This window comes from Lepidochelys kempii, chromosome 3, assembly GCF_965140265.1.
Source record: "Lepidochelys kempii isolate rLepKem1 chromosome 3, rLepKem1.hap2, whole genome shotgun sequence".
Classification (NCBI taxonomy): domain Eukaryota; kingdom Metazoa; phylum Chordata; order Testudines; family Cheloniidae; genus Lepidochelys; species Lepidochelys kempii.
In genome coordinates, this window is record NC_133258.1 from 26,256,500 (window position 1) to 26,279,043 (window position 22,544).

At 41.3% G+C, this 22,544-nt stretch overlaps 1 protein-coding gene across 4 annotated transcripts in view; it reads left to right on the forward strand.

The window, feature by feature from the left end:
* Window positions 1-22,544, forward strand: part of NBAS (NBAS subunit of NRZ tethering complex) — a 406,507-nt gene that overhangs the window by 176,601 nt on the left and 207,362 nt on the right. For all 4 annotated transcript variants that reach the window (XR_012157919.1, XM_073335981.1, XM_073335983.1 and 1 more), the window contains exons 35-38: window positions 796-897; window positions 11,063-11,230; window positions 12,956-13,069; window positions 14,278-14,401. Coding sequence is in view for 3 of the 4 variants with exons in the window: in XM_073335981.1 (XP_073192082.1) it covers window positions 796-897; window positions 11,063-11,230; window positions 12,956-13,069; window positions 14,278-14,401 (508 nt within the window). In the remaining variant the exon portion in view is untranslated. The remainder of the gene's footprint in view (window positions 1-795; window positions 898-11,062; window positions 11,231-12,955; window positions 13,070-14,277; window positions 14,402-22,544) is intronic.

Here is a 22,544-nt window from a genome sequence, read left to right on the forward strand (position 1 = left end):
ATTGAAATTGGGGAGTGGAAGTGATTGTTGCAGTAAGAGAAGAGTAGGTAAAAGAAAGGGTAGAAGCATGATGGGTAGAGGGAGAATGTGTGCAGCTGAAGGGTGCAGAACGAAGGATCAGGGTAAAGGGGATCAGCAACTAATAGAAATACTGCAAATGATGGGTGAATGTGGAGGAAAGTTTGTCAGTAACTTCCATACTAAGGCAACCCACTTACACGCTTTCTTAACGTCATTACTATCGGTGGCCCCATTGATTAATGGGACTTGCCACAGAAGTAAAGAGAAGCATAGGTATAAGTATTTGCAGGATTGGGGCCTGAATATTTAGTTTATAAGTAAAACAGTGCTATCCACCTGGCATTGGAACTTATTTCAAACCAGAAAATACTCCTATTCACTCTCCCATTATTGCAGTGGCTCTACGTTACCAAGAGTGAAAAGCAGTAAAAACTTAACTTCTGTCAACACAGTGAATATAAGAGGAGATCTGCCAGTGAATATATGAGGTAGATCTGTTGAGTAAGAAGATGCCATTTTCATGTAGTTACTTTCTTGAAAAAAACAGGAGCAACAACAGTACTTCATGGAAAATGCGTATACAGTACTGAGAGAAGGTAGTTTTTTGTAGACATTTATATCAGTGGTTCAGCACGATGCCATGATTATTTTTTTTATTCTCCTAGAAGTTTTACCACCTGAGATTCTTGCTTTCTCATGACACTAGGTAGTTTGAATAATTGTGTATTATTAGTTTGAATGATAGCAGAAATAACATATACCCCTTCTTTTCAGATTCTTTATCAAGCAGTGAATTACCAGTTACGCCCTTCAGAAGGAGGGGAGAATATAAATATCTCAGTACCTTCTTCGCTGATCGCTAAGGAGACTCCTCAGGTAAGTTTTCAAGTGAGACTGTAAAATGACCACCATTGCATTCTGTTTTATTCTGTATCATAAGGAGAAACAGATTTAAAAGATTTCACCTAGCACAGCGTAGCGAACTTGAGATATTTCTCTGCTTTAGGCTTTGTGCATAGCACTATCAAATAACCTAAGGAAACAAACCAATAGATGGTTTTTTAATGAAGTTTTCTTGCTAATATATACTCCCAATGTGGTCTTGAACATCCTTGTGCAGTGGGGTCTCAGCACTGTAAACAAAATAATTGAGAGCATAAATAAATACAAAGGCAGGAGAAGTGGAAGACAAGACAGAAACCTAATCTAAAATAAAGGAATAATTATTAATGTTGGTGATAGCCTTGCAGGATGGCATAGATCAACATTGGTAAATAAACTGAATAACATTTTAATTTAGCATATTATTCACATATGGGCATTTTATCTTTTACAAATTCACAGTTGCTCAAACACTTTGTATGTACATACTTTCATAGCTGTTCTTTTTTTTTTTTTTTGAGGCTTGAAGGCACCATTATGATCATCTGCTCTGACCTCATGCTTAATGTAGGCTGTAGAATTTCACCAAGCCATTCGTGTATTAAGCCCATAACTTCTGATTGATGTAGTATATATCTTTCAGAAACACAAACTTGATCTTCATTTAAAGACTTCTAGTGACAGAGAATCTGCTATGTTTTAGCTTATTTGTTTTTTTGTAATCTGTTAGTTTTGACTGTTTGATTCATTGGTGTAGTTTGTCACCTAAATAACATGACATTATTTTTTTTCTAATTGAATAACTGAAGATTTCTAAACTGTAAGTACTTTTGGTGCAAATATTCAATACCTGCATCTGAGCAAAAAATGCCTCATAATTGTGAGCTGAGAGTTAGAAGTTTGATTAATCTCCTTCTTTTGAAGGAACAGGTTTTTGCTAACTTGGATTTCATTTATTTCCTCGTACCTTTTCTGTTTCTTATAGTATATTGGTAATAGTCTTATTTTTAAAAAAAGTAAAGAGAAAAGTCTATAGTTCAGATTCTACAGTCTAAGGCTTATTCAGGCAAAATCCAATTGATTTCAGAGATCATATGTATGTGGGTATGTATCAACTATGTATTTGTTGGGGAGATCATGTGTGTGGGGGTTACCATTGATTGCTAAAGCATATTAGATAGGGTTGCCAGGTGTCTGGTTTTCAACTGGAATGCCTAGAATGAAAAGGGACCCTGGTGGCTCCGGTCAGCACTGCTGACCAGGTTGCTAAAAGTCCGGTTGGCTCCTAGGCATAGGGGCAGCCAAGGGGCTCCATGTGCTGCCCCTGCCCCAAGTGCTGGCTCCGCAGCTCCCATTGCTTGGGAACCATGGTCAATGGGAGCTGCGGGGGCGATGTCTGCGGATGAGGCAGCATGTGGAGCCCCCTGGCCGCACCTCTGCATAGGAGCTGGAGGGGGGACATTCTTCCGGGAGCTGCCTGAGGTAAGCGCTAACTCGGAGCTCTGTTCTGCACTCCAAACCCCTCATCCTTGGCCCCACATCGGAGCCTTCATCCCTCCCAAACTCCAAACCCCTCATTTCTGGCCTCACCCCAGAGCCCACACCGCCAGCTGGAGCCCTCATCCCCTCCTTCACCTCAACCCCCTGTCCCAGCCCAGTGAAAATGAGTGATGGTGGGGGAGAGTGAGTGACTCAGGGAGGGGATGAAGTGATCAGGGGTGGGGCCTTGAAGAAAGGGTAGGATAGGGGCGGGGTAAGGGTGTTCGGTTTTCTGCGATATGAAAGTTGGCAACCCTAATATTAGCTAATACTATTTGTTTTAACTAATATTATATGGATAAAGCTGATAAAACTAGTACTAGATGGGCATAGCTCCTTCATCACATCATGTTTCACGCTCTCTAGGGCTCCAATAAAAGATTTTTCACTTGTTTTGCTACTTTTAACTTTTTATCCTCCCACAGTGAATTGAAATGCTGTGCTGGGATGACATAGGTGCTGGGATGACATAGGTGGGAACATAACCATTTGGCTCGTCTGCAAAGCCCAATGTTTAGACATTTTAAAATAGGACTATACAAAGCATTAAAATAAATACTGTAGGGAACAATCCTTCACTGGCATGAGCTGGACTAGATCACCTAATTGGCCTAGTCAGTCTTCAGCTCCTGTAATTCTTTGAAGAGCTATGTTCACAAAGGGAAAGGAATTCCTCCGTAATGATTACTTCTTGCTTGTTTAGCTCCTTTTCCCCTTTGCACTCTTGTTGTATGCTGTAATTACCTCAATGACTAATCTAGTGGTGCTCAAAGAAAAAAATCTCCATGTGCAAATTAGGACCTTGATCCATGAAGAATATTTCAGAATATTATAGATAACATTATTAGATTAAAGTATAGTGCTTAGCCACATGATGCTGTGTTATGTTTTAACAGGAGAAATAATAACCACAATAAATTATGCCTCATAAATGAGGGCTGACTTTATACTTAATCGGCTTAATACTTAAAACCTGCATTACATCTGCTGTAAAGATAATGAATTTATTTATATATTTAAGTAATGTGAAAATGTAATTACTGTGCAGTAGCACTTTAGCACAAGAGAAGCTTGCAGTTTAAAGAATATTGGTGGTGTCCTTGGAAACAAGGTGTTATTGATAAATTGCAGAGGATGCGTAATTTGCAAACATCCTTCTGTAAAAATTACATATCTGCTTTTTGTATAAATTCTCTTTAAAAAACTCAGTTTCTACTAGCTGCAGTTTAGTATTCTCTTTTGCTAGAGTTAGTTATGCAACTTAGCCTATGCTTTAACCTGAAAATCAATTTAGATTTGAAAAATTTGCTACACCTGAAGTCTCATATTAAAAACCACACTTATTAGTTTGTGACATGCATTGTACTTATCCTTTTACTGAGCATCAAATACCTTTCAAGTGAGCTACAAATGTATGCATTATGTTTAATGAAGGGCTCATCTAATTGAACATATTTAATGAAGAATTTGTATATGTAGGGCCTGAGCAGTGATAGCCTACGTTCTCACTGATTTAGGTGGAAGACAGAATTACAATTTTTCTGTACATGGAAATGCTTACTTTCTGTTAGTGTCACTAGTTGAGGCAATGAAGGGCAAATTCTCACCTCACTTATACCTATGCAGATTCAGAGTTCAGTCCATTGGAGAATCTAGTTCTGAATCACATGACTTAGCAAATGTCTGTTGTAAGTAACTTCTAAGAGAAATATCGTAAATTCTGGGATCTGAACACGAGTATTGTTTAGCTGATTAAAAAGTTACAGGAATGTGTGCTGTGTAAGATCCGTGTAGAAGTATGCCCAGCATTTTTTGGAAGAATTAATGGATTAGCTCATTGTATATCGCAGAACCTGTGAGAGAGAGAGGTTTTTTTTTTTAATGTGTCTACTTGCTAGTTCTGAGCTTATAATCAGACATGTTGTTTCATCACTGCTGATTGGCTGGGAACAAGTGGGCGCTAGGTCTGAGACACTACAGGCTAGATCCACAGGGAGTTAGGTGCCTAATTGCCACTTTTGGCACCTAAGACCAACATTTAGGTACCACTAATATCCTCAAAACCCCCACTCAGCTGTTGACTAACTGTATAGGTACCTAAATTCCCTTGGTGCATAGATTTCTGCCAGTCAGCATGTGAAAAATTGCCTGAGTCCCGTTAGCACTAAGCTGCTTGATGCCTAAGCCCCAGTGGAATTCTCAAACTAGCTGTGCCCCTGCCTGTTCACCTTTGGGGCCCAAAGCAATAGGATGCTCAGAGCACACCTAACCCATGGAGATGACCAGATCGGGAATTTGGCTGGCTGAGTGTGTGTGTGTGTGGGGGGGGCACTGTGTGTTCCCATGCCCAATAGTCTGGTGGCTAGAGCACTTACCTGGGATATGGAAGACCCAAGTTCAAGTCCCTTCTGCAAGTAAGGCAGAACAGGAATTTCAAAAAGTGGTTTGTGCCCTAACAACTGTGATATTGTCTACAGTGGGGTGGGGTAGGTTTCTCTCTGTTCTTTTTGTGAGACCAGGCTGAGCTTGGTTAGGTACTTATGTATAGGCCTGGGGTTCATGGTTGGAGGAATCATGAGTGGAGGTGGGTGCACATTCCTCTGGTCTATAAATTCTGGAAGGCAGACACTTCATCTTTCACCAGTTGGTACGCTATACAAATTGTTTGGTTAGGATAATAAACATTTCTTAAATAAAACAACTCTCTCATCCATCTAGGGTTATTTTTTTTTGCAGAAAACTCCAAGGGCTAAGTGTGAACTGAGACGTTCCATGGAGAATTATTGTGTATTGCTATATATAGAATCTCCTTCCTTAGAGGTTTTTAAGGTCAGGCTTGACAAAGCCCTGGCTGGGATGATTTAACTGGGAATTGGTCCTGCTTTGAGCAGGGGGTTGGACTAGATGACCTTCTGGGGTCCCTTCCAACCCTGATATTCTATGATTCTATGATTCTATATGTGCTCATTAGGTAAATAAAACGTGTTCCTGACTCAAAGAGCTTATAATCTAAGGGCAAATCTGTGTCATACTAACCACGGTCACGTTCTATAGCACGTGCTCAACATCCTACAGATTGGGTCTTTATCTAATCCATCTCTGGGTTTTCTGTAGCACACATGTCCATGCTTTCAAAGTGCAGCACTGGTTAACTCAATCTTTGTTCCAAAATTCATAGTGGATGTTATAGAGGGCTCTAATAGGAAGTTCTCTTGGGGTACCTGTTTAGGGATAAAAATTCTTCCTGTTACAGAGAGGTTTATTTGAACAAAAAAAGTGGATCCTGCAGTATGTTCTAAAATGATTAGACTTTGATTCCAAATGGAACAACACAACTAACTAAGCTAAGGACAAAACAGATGAAGCTACAATTTAAAATATTCCGCAGCCAAACTACGTTGACCTGGAATGCTTTATCTCTGGCTCTCACAAGCTTTGTCCTGGATTTAGTGAAGTGTATTGTTCCGGAGGAGGATTGGGGGCATCGTGGAGGTATCTGAAATCTGACTGGGTCATTTTGCTCATTAAAAATTGCTAGGGAAAGGTTTTTTTTCCCCTCCTATAAAATTCAAATCCACACAGTTTGTTTTAAGAAACGGAGTACTTGTGGCACCTTAGAGACTAAAAAATTTATTTGAGCATAAGCTTTCGTGAGCTACAGCTCACTTCATCAGATGCATTCAGTGGAAAATACAGTGGGGAGATTTATATACATACAGAACATGAAACAATGGGTGTTACCATACACACTGTAAGTCTGAGGGGTTGGAGCAAATACGGTTGTATCATAGAGGTTGGCTAGACAATGGATCGTGTGGTGTGGTCTGGGTGAAAGCTGGAGGCATGTAGGAATAGCGGTCAATAGGTTTCCGGTATAGGGTGGTGTTTATGTGACCATCGTTTATTAGCACAGTAGTGTCCAGGAAGTGGATCTCTTGTGTGGACTGGTCCAGGCTGAGGTTGATGGTGGGATGGAAATTGTTGAAATCATGGTGGAATTCCTCAATGGCTTCTTTTCCATGGGTCCAGATGATGAAGATGTCATCAATATAGCGCAAGTAGAGTAGGGGCTTTAGGGGACGAGAGCTGAGGAAGCGTTGTTCTAAGTCAGCCATAACAATGTTGGCATACTGTGGGGCCATGTGGGTACCCATAGCAGTGCCGCTGATTTGAAGGTATACATTGTCCCCAAATCTGAAATAGTTATGGGTGAGAACAAAGTCACAAAGTTCAGCCACCAGGTTTGCCGTGACATTATCGGGGATACTGTTCCTGATGGCTTGTATTCCATCTTTGTGTGGAATGTTGGTGTAGAGGGCTTCTACATACTTACAACTACAGTACCCACCTGCTGAAGTGAAGAAACAGATTGACAGAGCCAGAAGAGTACCCAGAAGTACCCATTCTGAAGGACGACCCATCGCTCTCACAGATCTTGGGAGACAGGCCAGTCCTTGCTTACAGACAGCCCCCCAACCTGAAGCAAATACTCACCAGCAACCACACCCCACACAACAGAACCACTAACCCAGGAATCTATCCTTGCAACAAAGCCCATTGCGAACTGTCCACATATCTATTCAGGGGACACCATCATAGGGCCTAATCACATCAGCCACACTATCAGAGGCTCGTTCACCTACACATCTACCAATGTGATATGTGCCAGCAATGCCCCTCTGCCATGTACATTGGTCAGACTGGACAGTGTCTACGTAAAAGAATAAATGGACCCAAATCAGACGTCAATAATTATAACATTCAAAAACCAGTCAGAGAACACTTCGATCTCTCTGGTCACTCGATTACAGACCTAAAAATTGCAATTCTTCAACAAAAAAACTTCAAAAACAGACTCCAACGAGAGACTGCTAAATTGGAATTAATGTGCAAATTGGATACAATTAACTTAGGCTTGAATAAATACTGGGATTGGATGGGTCATTACACAAAGTAAAACTATTTTCCCATGTTTATTCCCCACCCCCCACCGCTCCTCAGACGTTCTTGTCAACTTCTGGAAATGGCCCACCTTGATTATCACTACAAAAGGTTTTCCCCTTCCCCACCGCTCTCCTGCTGGTAATAACTCATTTTAAGTGATCACTTTCATTACAGTGTGTATGGTAACACCCATTGTTTCATGTTCTTTATGTATATAAATCTCCCCACTGTATTTTCCACTGAATGCATCCAATGAAGTGAGCTGTAGCTCACGAAAGCTTATGCTCAAATAAATTTGTTAGTCTCTAAGGTGCCACAAGTACTCCTTTTCTTTTTGCGAATACAGACTAACACGGCTGTACTCTGAAACCTAACAGTTTGCTTTGACTGCTATTGGTAGCTATATATTTAAGTTTGTTAAATGGTAAATTATTTTTAAAACAGTGAGTAGTTTGATACTCTGGGATGTAAAGCTGTCTATAAATTCAAAGTATCAGTTTCAAAATTATTTTCTCTAAAGTATATTTTAAAATATGACTTAAAGGCATTAGGGCAAACTAGGAATTTAAACTAAGGTCTCCCAATAATCTGCTCAGAATGCTAGACTATGCTTCTGGTATCTTCAATAATTACCCTCATAAGTGCCCCAGTTCAGGAAAACGTTAAGAACATGCTTATGTCCATTTCTGTTCAGCCAATCACTTAAACATATGAATTCAGTGTGGATTTAGGCACATGCTTAAGGCCTTAGCTGAATAAGCATCGTCTTCTGAATTGGGCCAGGATTATTTTTCTAGGGCACAGTCTTTATTTTTGTTGTTTTAAAACTTTCACTTTCTGATGGCCCATATATTTTCACACAGTTTTAAAAAAAAGTATTTAGTTTAAATTTAGTTGAGAAGTAATTTCTTGCTCTTATTTTCCTAGATACTTGCATTAAATGGTCAGGTTTCATGACGCATTCTCTTGAAAATAGTATAATGCCTTACAAAAGAAGAAACTAATTTTCTGTTATTTTTTTAAAACTTTCAAAATAAGTATCAGGAGGTACTATTTTTATTTAAACAGAATCTAAATAAATCCTGTTGCCATTTATTTTTCAGGAAGAGTAAAGATTCTGGCATATTTCGCTCAGCATGCAGTCCCTTTCATCTGGTCAAGTGGGAATTGAAATTTCCAATTGATTGTTCAAAGGCTGGCAGGAGGTCCTCTCTTTAGATCATCTTATTACTATTAATAATCAGGGAGTGCTCACATTTACAGGTTTTGTTGCAGGCAGACAGTTGTTGATGCCTTTTTAATGACAATGATAGATTTGGTGATAAATGTCTTCCTTGTTTTTGTACATTTAAAAAAAAAAATCAGTGGGGCAAGATTTCACCTAAGTCATTTTGGCCACCCTGTTTAGTGTGTAAAATTCTGTCTCAAGTTGTTGAACTGAAAACTGGTAGTTCATATCCTCCTGCCACCATAACTGTAGAAAAGTGATTTTCTTTTGATAGGTTTAAATTCAGTATATTGTGTTGGGAAACTAACCATTGTAACTTACTGGCTATTAAAACATCAACAATATGTATGTATATAAGTGTATTGTAAATATTACCCTACTGTACATTTGTGTGATTATCGTCAGTGGAATATAATTACATAATTTACAGCATAGTGAAATCTGTTTTATGTTTTAATATGTAAGCTGTATAAAACATGGAAAGAACAGGCACAGACCTCTTGGTAGTGTAACAATTAGTGACACATGAATCACTGCAGATGTATCAAATATTAATTTAAACCCTTTATTTCAGGTAGGCCTGATCCAGTAACCCAAATTTGCAAAACGCAGACCCTAAATTTTGAAAAACCAGACCTGAACCAGCCATTATTGAGTTTGGATCCAGGTGTCTGCCAAAACATGCGTATGTGTGGGAAGGGTGGGAAATCAGAATAGGCAGAAATCTCACAAGATCTGTTTGCAGCTTGTGAGAATGACTATATTTGGTTAATGTCTCACAAAGCACCAGAATTTCAGAATCCATGAACATACATACAGCTGTCAGTATTCTCACATCAGTGCAGGTAATACAGACCAACAATATCAAATGGAGGAGCTGGAGAGAACCCTATTTTGGATAGCTCTGAGATGAAAGATTAAAGTTTTTCACCAGCGAAGGGTGTAAAGACAACAGTCCCCTTCTGAGAATTCGGATGGCTTAGTTGTGCTCTTTGGAAATCCACACAATCCTGGGTTTCTATGTTAAGATTGTTCATAAGATGTTGAGGAAGTTGGCAGCTGGTATCAAGTGGAATGCCTAGAGGTCGGTCCTGGGGCCAGTTTTGTTCAATATCTTTATTAATGATCTGGACGATGGGATAGATTGCACCCTCACCAAGTTCGCGGATAACACTGGGGGGAGAGGTAGATACGCTGGAGGGTAGGGATAGGGTCCAGAGTGACCTAGACAAATTGGAGGATTGGGCCAAAAAACATTGGATGAGGTTCAAGAAGGACAAGTGCAAAGTCCTGCACTTAGGACGGAAGAATCCCATGCATCACTACAGGCTGGGGACTGACTGGCTAAGCAGCAGTTCTGCAGAAAAGGACCTGGGGATTACAGTGGATGAGAAGCTGGATATGAGTCAGCAGTGTGCCCTTGTTGTCAAGAAGGCTAATAGCATATTGGGCTGTATTAGTAGGAGCATTGCCAGCAGATTGAGGGAAGTGATTATTTCCCTCTGTTTGTCACTGGTGAGGCCATATCTGGAGTATTGTGTCCAGTTTTGTGCCCCCCGCCCCCAAAAGGATGTGGACAAATTGGAGAGAGTCCAGTGGAGGGCAACGGAAATGATCAGGGGGCTGGGGCACATGACTTACGTGGAGAGGCTGAGGGAACTAGGCTTGTTTAGTCTGCAGAAGAGAAGAGTGAGGGGGGATATGATAGCAGCTTTCAGCTACCTGAAGGGGAGTTCCAAAGAGGATGGAGCTCAGCTGTTCTCAGTGGTAGCAGATGACAGAACAAGAAGCAGTGGTCTCAAGTTGCAGTGGAGGAGCTCTAGGTTGGATATTAGGAAAAATTATTTCACTAGGAGGGTGGTAAAATACTGGAATGGGTTGCCTAGTGAGGTGGTGGAATCTCCATCCTTAGAGGTTTTTAAGGCCTGTCTTGACAAAGCCCTGGCTGGGATAATTTAGTTGGTGTTGGTCCTGCTTTGAGCAGGGGGTTGGACTAGATGGCCTCCTGAGGTCTCTTCCAACCTTAATCTTCTGTGAATATATGATTCAGTGGCCAGTATGCCCAACCTCCCCTTTTTGATAAACTTCAGTGTATTAACAGAACAGTGGGACTAGTTGAGCAAATAAACACTTCCATAACCTTCAAAAATGTAAATGGCTGGTGTCCAAAATATCATGAGATTAGAATTTAATGAGAAAAAGAATGTTCTACTAATCAAAAAATCAGCTATGGGATTAAAAAATTGCAACATTGTTTGTAACTCTGCTTGTGGTTAGCTTGCTGCTAAATGAGACTGATAATTGAAATAACTCATTAACCAAACTCTTATCAGTATGTCCTGATGCCATTTTGTGTTTGTTCTGGGCATTTGGCCTTATTAACTCATGGTGGTGATAATGCTGAGGCTATTTCTAACATTTGTTGTTGTGTGTTGCATAAACTCACAGGAAGAAATCAGCCTTCCTTCTAGCCAGTCTGCTGACTTCTTGTATTGGACCACCGCTAAAACCATGAAAGTGCTCTCTAATACAACTACAACGACAAAAGCCATGCTGCATGCAGTCAGTGATGGACAATGGTGGAAGAGGTCATTAACTTATCTTCGGCCATTACATGTAAGAAGTCACTAAAATCTCTCCTACTGTCTTTGGTTTCACTAATGGATAACTGTATAGGCCATATTCTTTCACAAGGATCTGCTAGTCCTGCTTCTGGAACCACTGGCAGTCACATTGACATCAAGGGGCCATGGATGACTTTTAATGTTTTCTTATATTTTGTTAATCTTTCTTTTCCAAAATGAATAATACCCACTGTTGTTGTGGTTTTTTTAGCGTTAGCTATGTCATCAAAGAAGAGCAAAAGGCCAATACTAGTAAAATGTCACGGTGTTTGTGATGGGAGCTATAAGCAGTTGAAGCACCATTAAAGCATAGTGTCGTACTTTCTATTACAATTTAGAAAATCTCTTTACCTTCCTATTCATTTAAGGTCCTATTCTTCACTTTTCCTTCCATATGTATGTTCATTTTTACTAGTCTTTTTTTTTTATGATGTCTGTGATTCTCTGACTAATTCTGCTAATTTTTCTTTTTGTTTTTAATAATTGATGAATAGATGAAACATGGGTCCTGATCTTGCAGTTTGTCATATGTAGTTAGCACACTCCTCTATTAAGCCCCATTGACTTCAGTGGAGTTCTGCGGGGTTCCATGTACGGAGTCCATTGCAGGATCTCCTCCCATCTGAACATATGACTACTTAATAGACTTTAAAGCAAGATTTCATTATTACCAGGTGTCACGCTATCTGGAATGGCTCACGACCATGAGTGCATATCTCAGGGCAAACTGTAAAAACAGGCAGATACCCCAAACTGGTTGTAAAATCTAATTATATAACACAACAAGCCAGGGACAAATGTGAACTCCTGGATTACTATGCCAGTCTTATCATGGGGACACAAACAGTCCTCTTAGAGTCTCTAGTCTATCTTGCCATCCAGGTAAACTGGACTTTGTGATAAAAGGTCACTTATACCAAAAATCACATCACATTTAGGTTGCTTCCATTCCAAGAGACTAGTCACTTACCCTAGATCTTACACCAAAGACAACATGCACAGCCAATTATATAATAAACTAACTAAAGGTTTATTAGCTAAAAAAAAGAAAATGAGAGTTATTGAGAGATTAAAGCAGGTAAAATATATGGACAGGTGAGTCACAGTTTACAATTCCAAATAGTGACAGTGATGTAATAAATTGCTAGTTTCCCAAGTCTTTTCAGGGTACTCAGATTGTGTCTGAGGATCTCCGCTTTGCATCTGGTACACTTCCCTATTAAGAGTCCAAACAGTCCAGAGATGAAGGAGCTTTCCTTGAATCCATACTTCTTCTCACAGAAAACAAACTGGAAGTGTCACTACATGGGTTGGCTTTTCCTTTGAAGACGGAGAGTGAGGAATGAATTTTGAGTCTTTGACCTCTGATAATCACACACAATGACCACTGGCTTTGAAATTAGCACTTTTCTGTTAAAGTTCTTCATTTGCATTCCATAAGGCTTCTTTCTGGTTTGATGGGTTATTTATTTACAGGGGTATACGCAATGTAAATGTTTGCTACTACATTATAAAGGGAAACATTATAAAGGGATAAGTAAAAACAATGCATGTAACACCCCATTAGTTTTCATGAAGTTTAAACTCCAGATACACTCTTATGCATTTGTCAATCACTTTGATCTATACTAGTACACAAGTGAATTGGCCTGGGGCTCTGACATGAATTGGCACTTGGTCGACAAGCGCCACACTTAATTCTGCTTATTCCTTCCAGGGCCAAGAATTTGGAGATGTATTAAAAAGCAGTTCTGGAGCCAATGCTGCAGTGGAAAAGCAGAGCTGTCATCCCTTTTATGAATCTCTAATTGTTGCTCCCTGTGTTGCAGAAGTAAGTTTAAGATGCATTAAGAGTTAAAGTACACTTATAGAAGCATTAAAAGAAGACTGTGTACTTTTCTGAGGAGCTCAAAACTATGGGTGACCTTGTAACTCCCCCGCCTCAGCGAGAGAGATGTTTGCTTGTGCTAAACTTGGTGACAACTGCTTCACACCCCACTCTGTTAGCAACCACACACAAATTTCTCACGATTATGCCAGCCCTTACTTTACCTTGCAGGTAACACTTTGTGCCACCCCAGTTCCCAAGCGCCCTGGAAGAGCGTTCCCATGTAGCATCCAGCCCCTGTCACTGGAACCTCATAGTAATTGCCAAGTCTGCTGTCTCCAAAGAAACAGTGTACACACCAGCTTGTTTGATTCAACTAAGAATTAATATTTTGCTTACTATTACAGTACAGAGATCTACTTACGATAAAACAAAAGTTTATTAGGAAAGATAGAGTTTTAACTCATATTGCGTAAAGGTAGTAGAATCAGAATTGATTACAAATAAAACAAAAGTATAACATGCTTTTAAGAGACTAAACATAACTAGCAAGCTACGGTTCTTTGGCTAAAGCAGTTTTCTCACCCTCAAAGCCCTTTTGCAGAGTTCACTGATTCAAATCAGGATCCAGATTTTTCATGAATCACTTCCCTCTGCCACTAGTGTTCCTCAGTTAAATGGATCACCAAGGGTTCCCTTTCATCCTCCTCATATTCCAGAAATCCTTTGAAATGTATCCCTTTGAAGTGTACTCCCGGACAAAATTCTTCTTTCCTACTATTTGTTCTTTTGTGTGCTGATGCCATATTCTCTCTCTCATCCCTGTGTTGACTTAACATGCAAATGAAGTTTGCTTGGTGTTGATTTACACAGTGTGTGCTTTACATCAGAGAGCTAGGCAGACAGGTAAATCAACATTAATTTGTTTTGGAAAAACTTTATCTAGACTGTCTGTTTACATTCACAACGCTTATGATGACCAGTGTCATAGGTTTCATTTGACATATTAAGTCAACAGGAAAAAGCAAGTTAACAGGAGAACTATTAGGTTTTCTATTGCTGCATAAGATCTCTATCTAGAATTAAAAAAAAATAGAACCAAATTATATAATTGTATCTAATGTAACGTATTATAAAACATGTTTGTTTTTTTAAAAAAGGATATTTATCTTTGTCATATTAATGCAAATGTGTTTTTTTTTTTTTGTAAGTCTGAAGTAGCCTATGCTGGATTCCAACACAGTTCTTCAGAAAGTTTTGCAGAAGTATTGCTGAGAACAGGAAAATTAGCAGAAACTAAAAGTGAAGGAGAGGACCTATTTCCAGCTACAGAAGGTACATTGTTTTTTGTGTGATGTGTTTTATTTATAATATAATGTGTATGTATATACTGTACATGTTCATGTATTCAGTATAGTGTTCAAAAGTGATATTTTAGTATTTTCTAAAAATATCATGGTTTAATTTCTAACAAAGAAAACATCTATAAAAAGTGGAAAACCCTTGGAGGGTGCAAAAAAGTGGTTTTGGGGTTTTTTTTAGGCTAGTAGGTCAGCAGAGTCTCGGGAAATCTCAAGAGAGTTCCTGATTATTGGTCAATCTAGAAGTGCCTCTTTTAGAAGGCTCACGGGTGCTTGGCCATTGTGACAGCTGTGCACTTCCAGTGGTCCACAGACACAGTTTGAGAAGCAGTGGAGTGCAATAAAATGTCCATCAGATTATCTGCAGATAGGTATGTTCATCTATTGCAATTAGAGTTAATATTCTTTGCCACTTTGCTAAAATGATCTTTGAATTATAGGTTTTCTTTCCACTATTTTATTTAGTGCATAGTTCGTATTTAAAATTCCTGGATTCCCGAGAATTTCTCTTTACCAAAATTAAAATTTCTAGGGACTATACTGAGAGTGATTCAGAACATACTTAAAAATGTCTTCACTAAAAAAAGGACACTTCACCAGGGAAATAGATTGCATCACAGAACCGGCCACTCAGATACCTTGGGAGAATCTGTTTCAATACTGAGGGGGGGAGAAAACAATGACCACATACCCCTAATTGAAAAGGAGTACTTTTGGCACCTTAGAGACTAACCAATTTGAGCATAAGCTTTCATGAGCTACAGCAGCTGTAGCTCACGAAAGTTTATGCTCAAATAAATTGGTTAGTCTCTAAGGTGCCACAAGTACTCCTTTTCTTTTTGCGAATACAGACTAACACAGCTGCTACTCTAATACCCCTAATTGGCATCTACCACCCTACACTGGAACCCCTATGGGTATTATCAAACAATTACAACCCATACAGGATCACATCCTGAAAAAAATCTTTCCCGAACCCCCTCTTCTGGCCTTCAAACAAACCTCCGGCCTTGCCAAGCTCATCAGAAGCAATCTCCCCACAAACCAGGACAAACCTACTTAAAGTGGCACCAGACCCTGCCAGAACAGATGAAAAACCTGCAGACATATCTCCACTGCTACAATGATCGTTACGCCCACAAAACACTTTTCAATATCCATGGATCCTATACATACCTATCCCAACATATGGTGTACCTCATCCAGCGGATCACATGCCCCAACACCCTTAAATACGGGTGAATACCAATATGGGTGAAGCCCAATAACACCAGTATGGGTGAAGCCAGACAATCATTACACCCTTAAATAAACTCTCTCAGAAAAATAAGACAAAAACACCGTGTCACCCGTTGGTGAACACTTTTCACAAAGCGATCACCCCATATCTGACTGCTCAGTCCTCATCCTTAAAGGAGATGTGCACAACACTTTCAAAAGACAAACCTGGGAACTTAAATTCATAAGTGTGCTAGACATTAAAAGCTGTGGACTTAAGAGACACTGGTTTTAAGGCTCATTAAATCAGTTTGTAGCACACACTATTACCTGCTAACCCTTAATTGGTGTGCTACAGTATGTGTGAACCCCATATGTTTAACAGTCCTGTCCCAAATTCTGTTTAGCTTAGACACTCTGGTTATCTTCCCCAGACAAAAAGAAGAGTTCTGTGAAGCTCAAAAGCTTGTCCCTTCCCGCACCCTCACCTACCTTGGGTGTGTCATTAAAAGTGAAACATTCTCATGTTAGTACTTCCATTTTTTCTCCTCTCTATGATTATATATCTTTTTCACTTTAGTTGCCTCCTGCCAGTTTAAGAAATGAACTGTTTAAATATTTACATGCTGTTAGTGTCGTTTGAAGGAAGATGTCTGTCTAATGCGTTACTCTGTGGAGAGTTCTGGCATGACAAATTAGTGTATTAGATCACATGAAGTGTGAGTAAACTCTCGCAGTTTAATCATGAGGCTCACAATATTTTCATTTTTTTTTCATAAAGCTCTAGCTTCTAGTGATTGAGAAACTCTGCTTTATTTTATTTATTTTATTAGGCTTCTAGCCCTTGTGGTTCTGGATAAAAGCTTGAAAACGAGGATTCTAAAGGTTAAATTATCAAAAGGCAAATAAGAACCACAATGCAACCGTAACTCTGTCCCTCTCTAGCTGGCAATAGATACTGGGAATAGTTCAACAAAGGTGATGCCATAGTCAGTAGGCATGATGAAGTGCCGTGAGACGGTGTCATTGTTCATGTTGTGTTCCACAAATTTTAATTGCAGCAATTCTCTCCATGCACTCTAGCTGCATTCATTGTGTTAGGTGTAGCTGTATTGGAGGGTGGAGGGACTGGCGGGAGCAAGTTAGAAGAATTGTCACTGTGATATGAGGTGTGAACCTTCAGGAATCAAATATGTCTCATTTCAGTGCTGAGTTCTGTAAACTGTATCAGTAGGCAGGATTTATGAATTACGTGTCTTACCATGAATCAGTATTAAAACACGCATTAAATATAGTAACAACATTTGCTATAAACCTGAGGCCCACCCAACATGCTATACAAACTCCAGATCCCAGTGGAGGGAGGGGGGCCCTCGGGGCTCTGGCTGCTTGGTGGGGGTGGGGGGGGAGCTTGGGCATAGGTGCAGTTTGACTTCTATTATGGTGGGGGAGACAGGGCTTGGCGGGTCCTAGAGAGGGAGCCCCACCTCCACCGCCGACTCACCTCAGGAGGCCACCCAGCCTGTCTGGTTTGGAGGGGGATCGGGGGGCTGCTTCTCGAGGACTCTGCTGGCCCCAGGTGGCTCTTACCAGCTGCACGAGCAGTCCCAGGGGGCTGGGAGCTGAGGAGGAGCTGGAGCCCCAGGCATCAGCATCAGGAGGAGATGGAAAGAGCAGCTAGGGTAGCAGCCGCCTCGCACTGCCCGGCTCTGGCTTCCCACCTCTTACCTGGCGAGGAACTGGGGTAGGGGAGGAGGTAAGGCTGTGTGTGGAGCTGCCCCTGGGACTGCCTTGCTCTGGTTAAGTTTGGGGAGACAGTGCCACCCCCCGTATCTCCAACACTCTGCCCATGGGCTTGGGGTTTCTGCCCCGGAGGTGCTGGGGTTTGGGGTTTTGCAGACCTCCTGAAACCAGCCACTGACCCCTGGTGTGTTTGAGGACTTTACTACAGGATTGTTATTTGAGGAACTATATATGCAGAAACTGACAGACTGCATTGCTGTTCACACCATCTAAACAATGGTTGCAATGACACGGGCCTGTCAATTTACCTTGAATTTTAATTTAGAGGATGTCCCCCCTTCTTTCTTGGGAGGGGTAGGGTGCATCTGATATGCTCACAGCCTTTGGCTGCACTCTTCTCCTTTTCCACATGTGGATGGGAGGTAGAGGCTGCTGGTTTGGTGGGGCAGGGCTTTGCATAGCACCCATCATGCCCTGATTAGCCAGTTCAGGTGAGACAGAGGGAATGGATTGGATCCCCTGCCATTTCACTGAAGAATATAAGGCCTCTCTTGGATGTGGACAGTATTCTACACGTGTGTTGCTCCCACACATCTTTGGTTAATTGTAGTGTTACTGGTTCTCCTGGTATGCTATGGGCCTGGCCAGACTGTATTTTTGGCATCCAGAAGTGATTTTTCTGCTAGCCAAGACTGGCCATGTGTCCACGCTTTTTTTTTTTTTTTTTTTTAAATCTTCCCCATACAAACCTGGAGGTTTGGTGATGAAGTAGAAGATGGACTATGTAACGGGGCTCAGACTCACCACCGCTGCGCCTCCTTCTGGTTGCCCCGGGAATTAGCTCATTCAGCTGTGGAGCACCCTCTGCAGGTGGTGTCCCACCCGTTGCTCTGCGGTGCTCTCTGGGACCCGCATTGCTCCCTGGCTTGCAGGGTCCTTTTCTGGACAGAGCCCTCTGGCTGTGCCCCACTCGGTTCTCTCCCGTTCCAGGGGTATCCACAAGTCCTCAATCTGCACCTGCCCTCGTGACCAACTGCAGCCCCAGAGTCTAGCCCCTTGCCTCAGGGACAAGCCACAGTCTGTATTGGGCCATGTTCCTCCATGGCCAGGTGTAGAGTAAGGGGTGGGGGGGCCAGGCCCGCCCACTACTCTGGATCCTGCCCAGGGACCCTCTGGCGGCAGCCATATCCTGCTCTCCTTCTCTGCCCTCTACTGCTTGCACTCCCGGGGCCACCTCCTCTTTGGCCCTTGCACCTTCTCGGCCCTTTCTTTCAGGGGCCTGAGCCTGACATGTATCGGGCTGGAGCTTTTCCTCTGCTCCCCTGAGCCTGCGCAGTGCTGCTCTATCTAAGGTGCTATCTCTGGGAGCCAGTCCTTTTCCCTTGCTTGTCAGGGAGCGACTCCTGACTCTTCTGCTTTGCAGCCTTTATATAGGGTCCAGCCTGGCCCTAATTGGCTGCCTTTCTGCCCTTCTCTGATTGGCTTGGTTTTGCGCAGCCACTGCAAGGGCTGCTGTTAACCCCTCCTCTGCCAAAGTGGGGCAACTGCCCCACTACAGGTAGAATTAGAAATTTGTTGCAGCTAATGGCCAGTATTGTGCCAGGAGGCTGCTAGTGAAGTCAGCTCCTGAAGCAAGCCTGAGCATAGTCCCAGATCACTGTCATTGATCCCCAGTGGTTTCAGGGCAGGGGATGGCTTAAAGTTCAGGTTGATCTTCATTTGCATGTAGCCCATCCATTGTGTTCAGTAGACATTGGATCTGTTTCTAAGTGCATAGTAAACAGTTTAGGTCCTGAGGTTTCCTTAGCGTTTTCAGTAATCACAATGAAAAATGAATTGAAATTTTCCAGATTTTCATAGATATGCTTTGAGTTCTACACAAACACAGTAATTTTTCCACAGAGAGTTCTACATAAGAACATAAGACCAGCCACATTGGGTCATACCTATGGTCCATCTAGCCCCGTATCCTGTCTTCCGACAATAGCCAATACCAGGTGCTTCAAAACAGGGCAGTCATTGAGTGATCCATCCCTTGTTGTTCACTCCTAGCTTCTTTTGTGAAGTGCAACTTTTTTTCTAGTGAAACTGACAAAAACCAAAGAACATAATTATATTGACACTTGGACCTTTCTAATGTCTAACAATGTTTATTAAAATGCAAACTGTTTTATGCATCCATGAGCTGTTCCAGAAGAAAAGAAAAACACACAAGCAATAAATAAAGTTTGGCAAATCCATCAGTGACTCTAATATTTTATAGTCACAAATTCTTTAGTTTCTTCAGTTGGGTATTTTGGAACGTCAATGCCCAGTTTGCACTGACAGTGTTATAATTTAATTTATTGGAACGTGGATAGAAAAGTAAAGGCTGCACATAATTTGAGTATCTGGCAGTTTTGTGAGCATCACCTAGAATGATGGGTAAATGGCAGTCTTCTTTTAAGAAGGTATGACTTTTCTCAGGACATTTCAGATTGGGTCACAGGACCATAAGCCGTTATTTTTTTCCTCTTTTCACTATTATAGGCTTTGCAGTTTGATGAAGATATGAGTTTTGGCAAAACTCCTTCAGTGATTAGTAATGAAGGCATTCAACCAAAATACTTGTCTCCTGAATTTATTTCTTTAGTTTTTGTCAGATATACAGGTTGTGTCTTGGTTTTTTTGTTTTTTTTTTAAAGGGAACCCTAAAATCAGACCAGTCATCTTCATTTTGGTATGCAAGTAATAGAGTGCAAGTTGTGAATAAATTGAGCAACTGTCTTGTCAAGCTTGAACGAAATGGAAGTATTGCAAATGTTAGGCCTCAAACTTCCGTATGCTTTAAAATGCAAGCCTTGCAAAAACGAAGCTTAAGACTGTGGCTTGTGGTCAGGACGTGCTGCAACCAGATAACAATTTATGCTGACTCCTATGTACTTATCAACCCAAATTACCCACATTCAAAATCTAATTGGCTACCGAAAATAAATAGCCCTCAATTATACGAACTACTAACAATTGGACAAAAAAATTGAATACTCATCAATTATACAACTAGGGCAATCACATAAACAATGCGGCCTACCCTGATTGGTTGGTCTGTTCTAAAACACGGCCGTCAGATCAGATAAAAAGAACGAAGGCACGGGACTGTGTGTATGTATGTTTGTGTTTTCGGAAAGCCTGACCCACACCCCCTGAACTGAAGGGATGTGCACTTCGACTGTCTGTACCTGGCCAGTGCGGAAAGCGGCCGACTGAAGGGTAATGTATTTTTGGACGAACGCAGAGTAAGTCTATGGAGTAAAGAAGTCTGGCTGCTCGAGTCGAATTGATCATAGTTGTATCATACTGTAGCATAAAATCAGTAGTAGGTGGCTGATGCATAATACCTTTGCATGTATTAGTGCTTGTCTTTTAAGTAGTCTGAGCAAATGCATGTAGCACTGTTGTTCATCAGCTTTATGTTGCCTTTGAAATACTTTGTCACTAGGAATATAGAACTGGTGAATAATAGCTTTACTTATAAAAAGAACAGGAGCACTTGTGGCACCTGTGAGACTAACAAATTTATTAGAGCATAAGCTTTCATGGGCTACAGCCCACTTCATCGGAACATATAGTAAGAAGAAATATATATACATACAGATACGTTGTCCGTAATGAGCAAAAAGCTTACATTTTATAAGAGCTCTGGAGCAAGTTTCAATGCTTTTACAGCATATTTGGAGAAGAATCTCTCTTTTAAAGGGAAACTATAGACTTTTTATCCCTGATGACTTCAAATTATTTTGATAACCGGTGTCTTCAAAATTATCAAAAGAGACGGAAGATCCAGTTCAGAGAAATTCCACCAAACTGCTCCTTTCAAATGCACTAAAAAACCAACAAATCAGGAAATTTGTTGTCTTATGAAGAACATCACTCAGACATCGCCAGTGGGTGGAAAATGGAAGAGATTTAGTTCGTTACTTTCAGATGACCAGAAAATAGTTATAGCCCAATTCTGTACCTCTGAGCCGCCCCAATCTTTATTGGGTTACAGAAAAATTCACAGTGCAGTGTTTGGGAGCAATCATGGCAGTTTGAAGAAGGCTACTTATTATGTATATTGGACTATGAAGATGCTTAAATTCACATCTGGTGATGATACATCCATATCATAGAATAACAGAATTGGAAGGGACCTTGGGAGGCCATCTAGTCCAACCCCCTAGCCAGAGCAGGACCAATCCCAACTAAATCATCCCAGCCAGGGCTTTGTCAAGCCTGACCTTAAAAACTTCCAAGGAAGGAGATTCCACCACCTCCCTAGGTAACGCATTCCAGTGTTTTACCACCCTCCTAGTGAAAAAGTTTTTCCTAATATCCAACCTAAACCTCCCCCACTGCAACTTGAGACCATTACTCCTTGTCCTGCTGTCTGCTATCACTGAGAATAGTCCAGATCCATCCTCTTTGGATCCACCTTTCAGGTAGTTAAAAGCAGCTATCAAATCCCCACTCATTCTTCTCTTCCGTAGACTAAACAATCCCAGTTCCCTCAGCCTCTCCTCATAACTCATGTGTTCCAGTCCCCTAATCATTTTTGTTGCCCTTCGCTGGACTCTCTCTAATTTCTCCACATCCTTTTTGTAGTGTGGAGCCCAAAACTGGACACAATACTCCAGATGAGGCCTCACCAATGTCAAATAGAGGGGAATGATCACGTCCCTCGATCTGCTGGTAGTGCCCCTACTTATACACCCCAAAATGCCATTGGCCTTCTTGGCAACAAGGGCACACTGTTGACTCATATCCAGCTTCTCGTCCACTGTCACTCGTAGGTCCTTCTCTGCAGAACTGCTGCCTAGCCATTCGGTCCCTAGTCTGTAGCGGTGCATTGCATTCTTCCGTCCTAAGTGCAGGACTCTGCACTTGTCCTTGTTGAACCTCATCAGATTTCTTTTGGCCCAATCCTCCAATTTGTCTAGGTCCCTCTGTATTCTATCCCTACCCTCCAGCATATCTACCACTCCTCCCAGTTTAGTGTCATCTGCAAACTTGCTGAGGGTGCAATCCACACCATCGTCCAGATCATTAATGAAGATATTGAACAAAACCGGCCCCAAGACCGACCCTTGGGGCACTCCGCTAGATACCGGCTGCCAACTAGACATGGAGCCATTGAT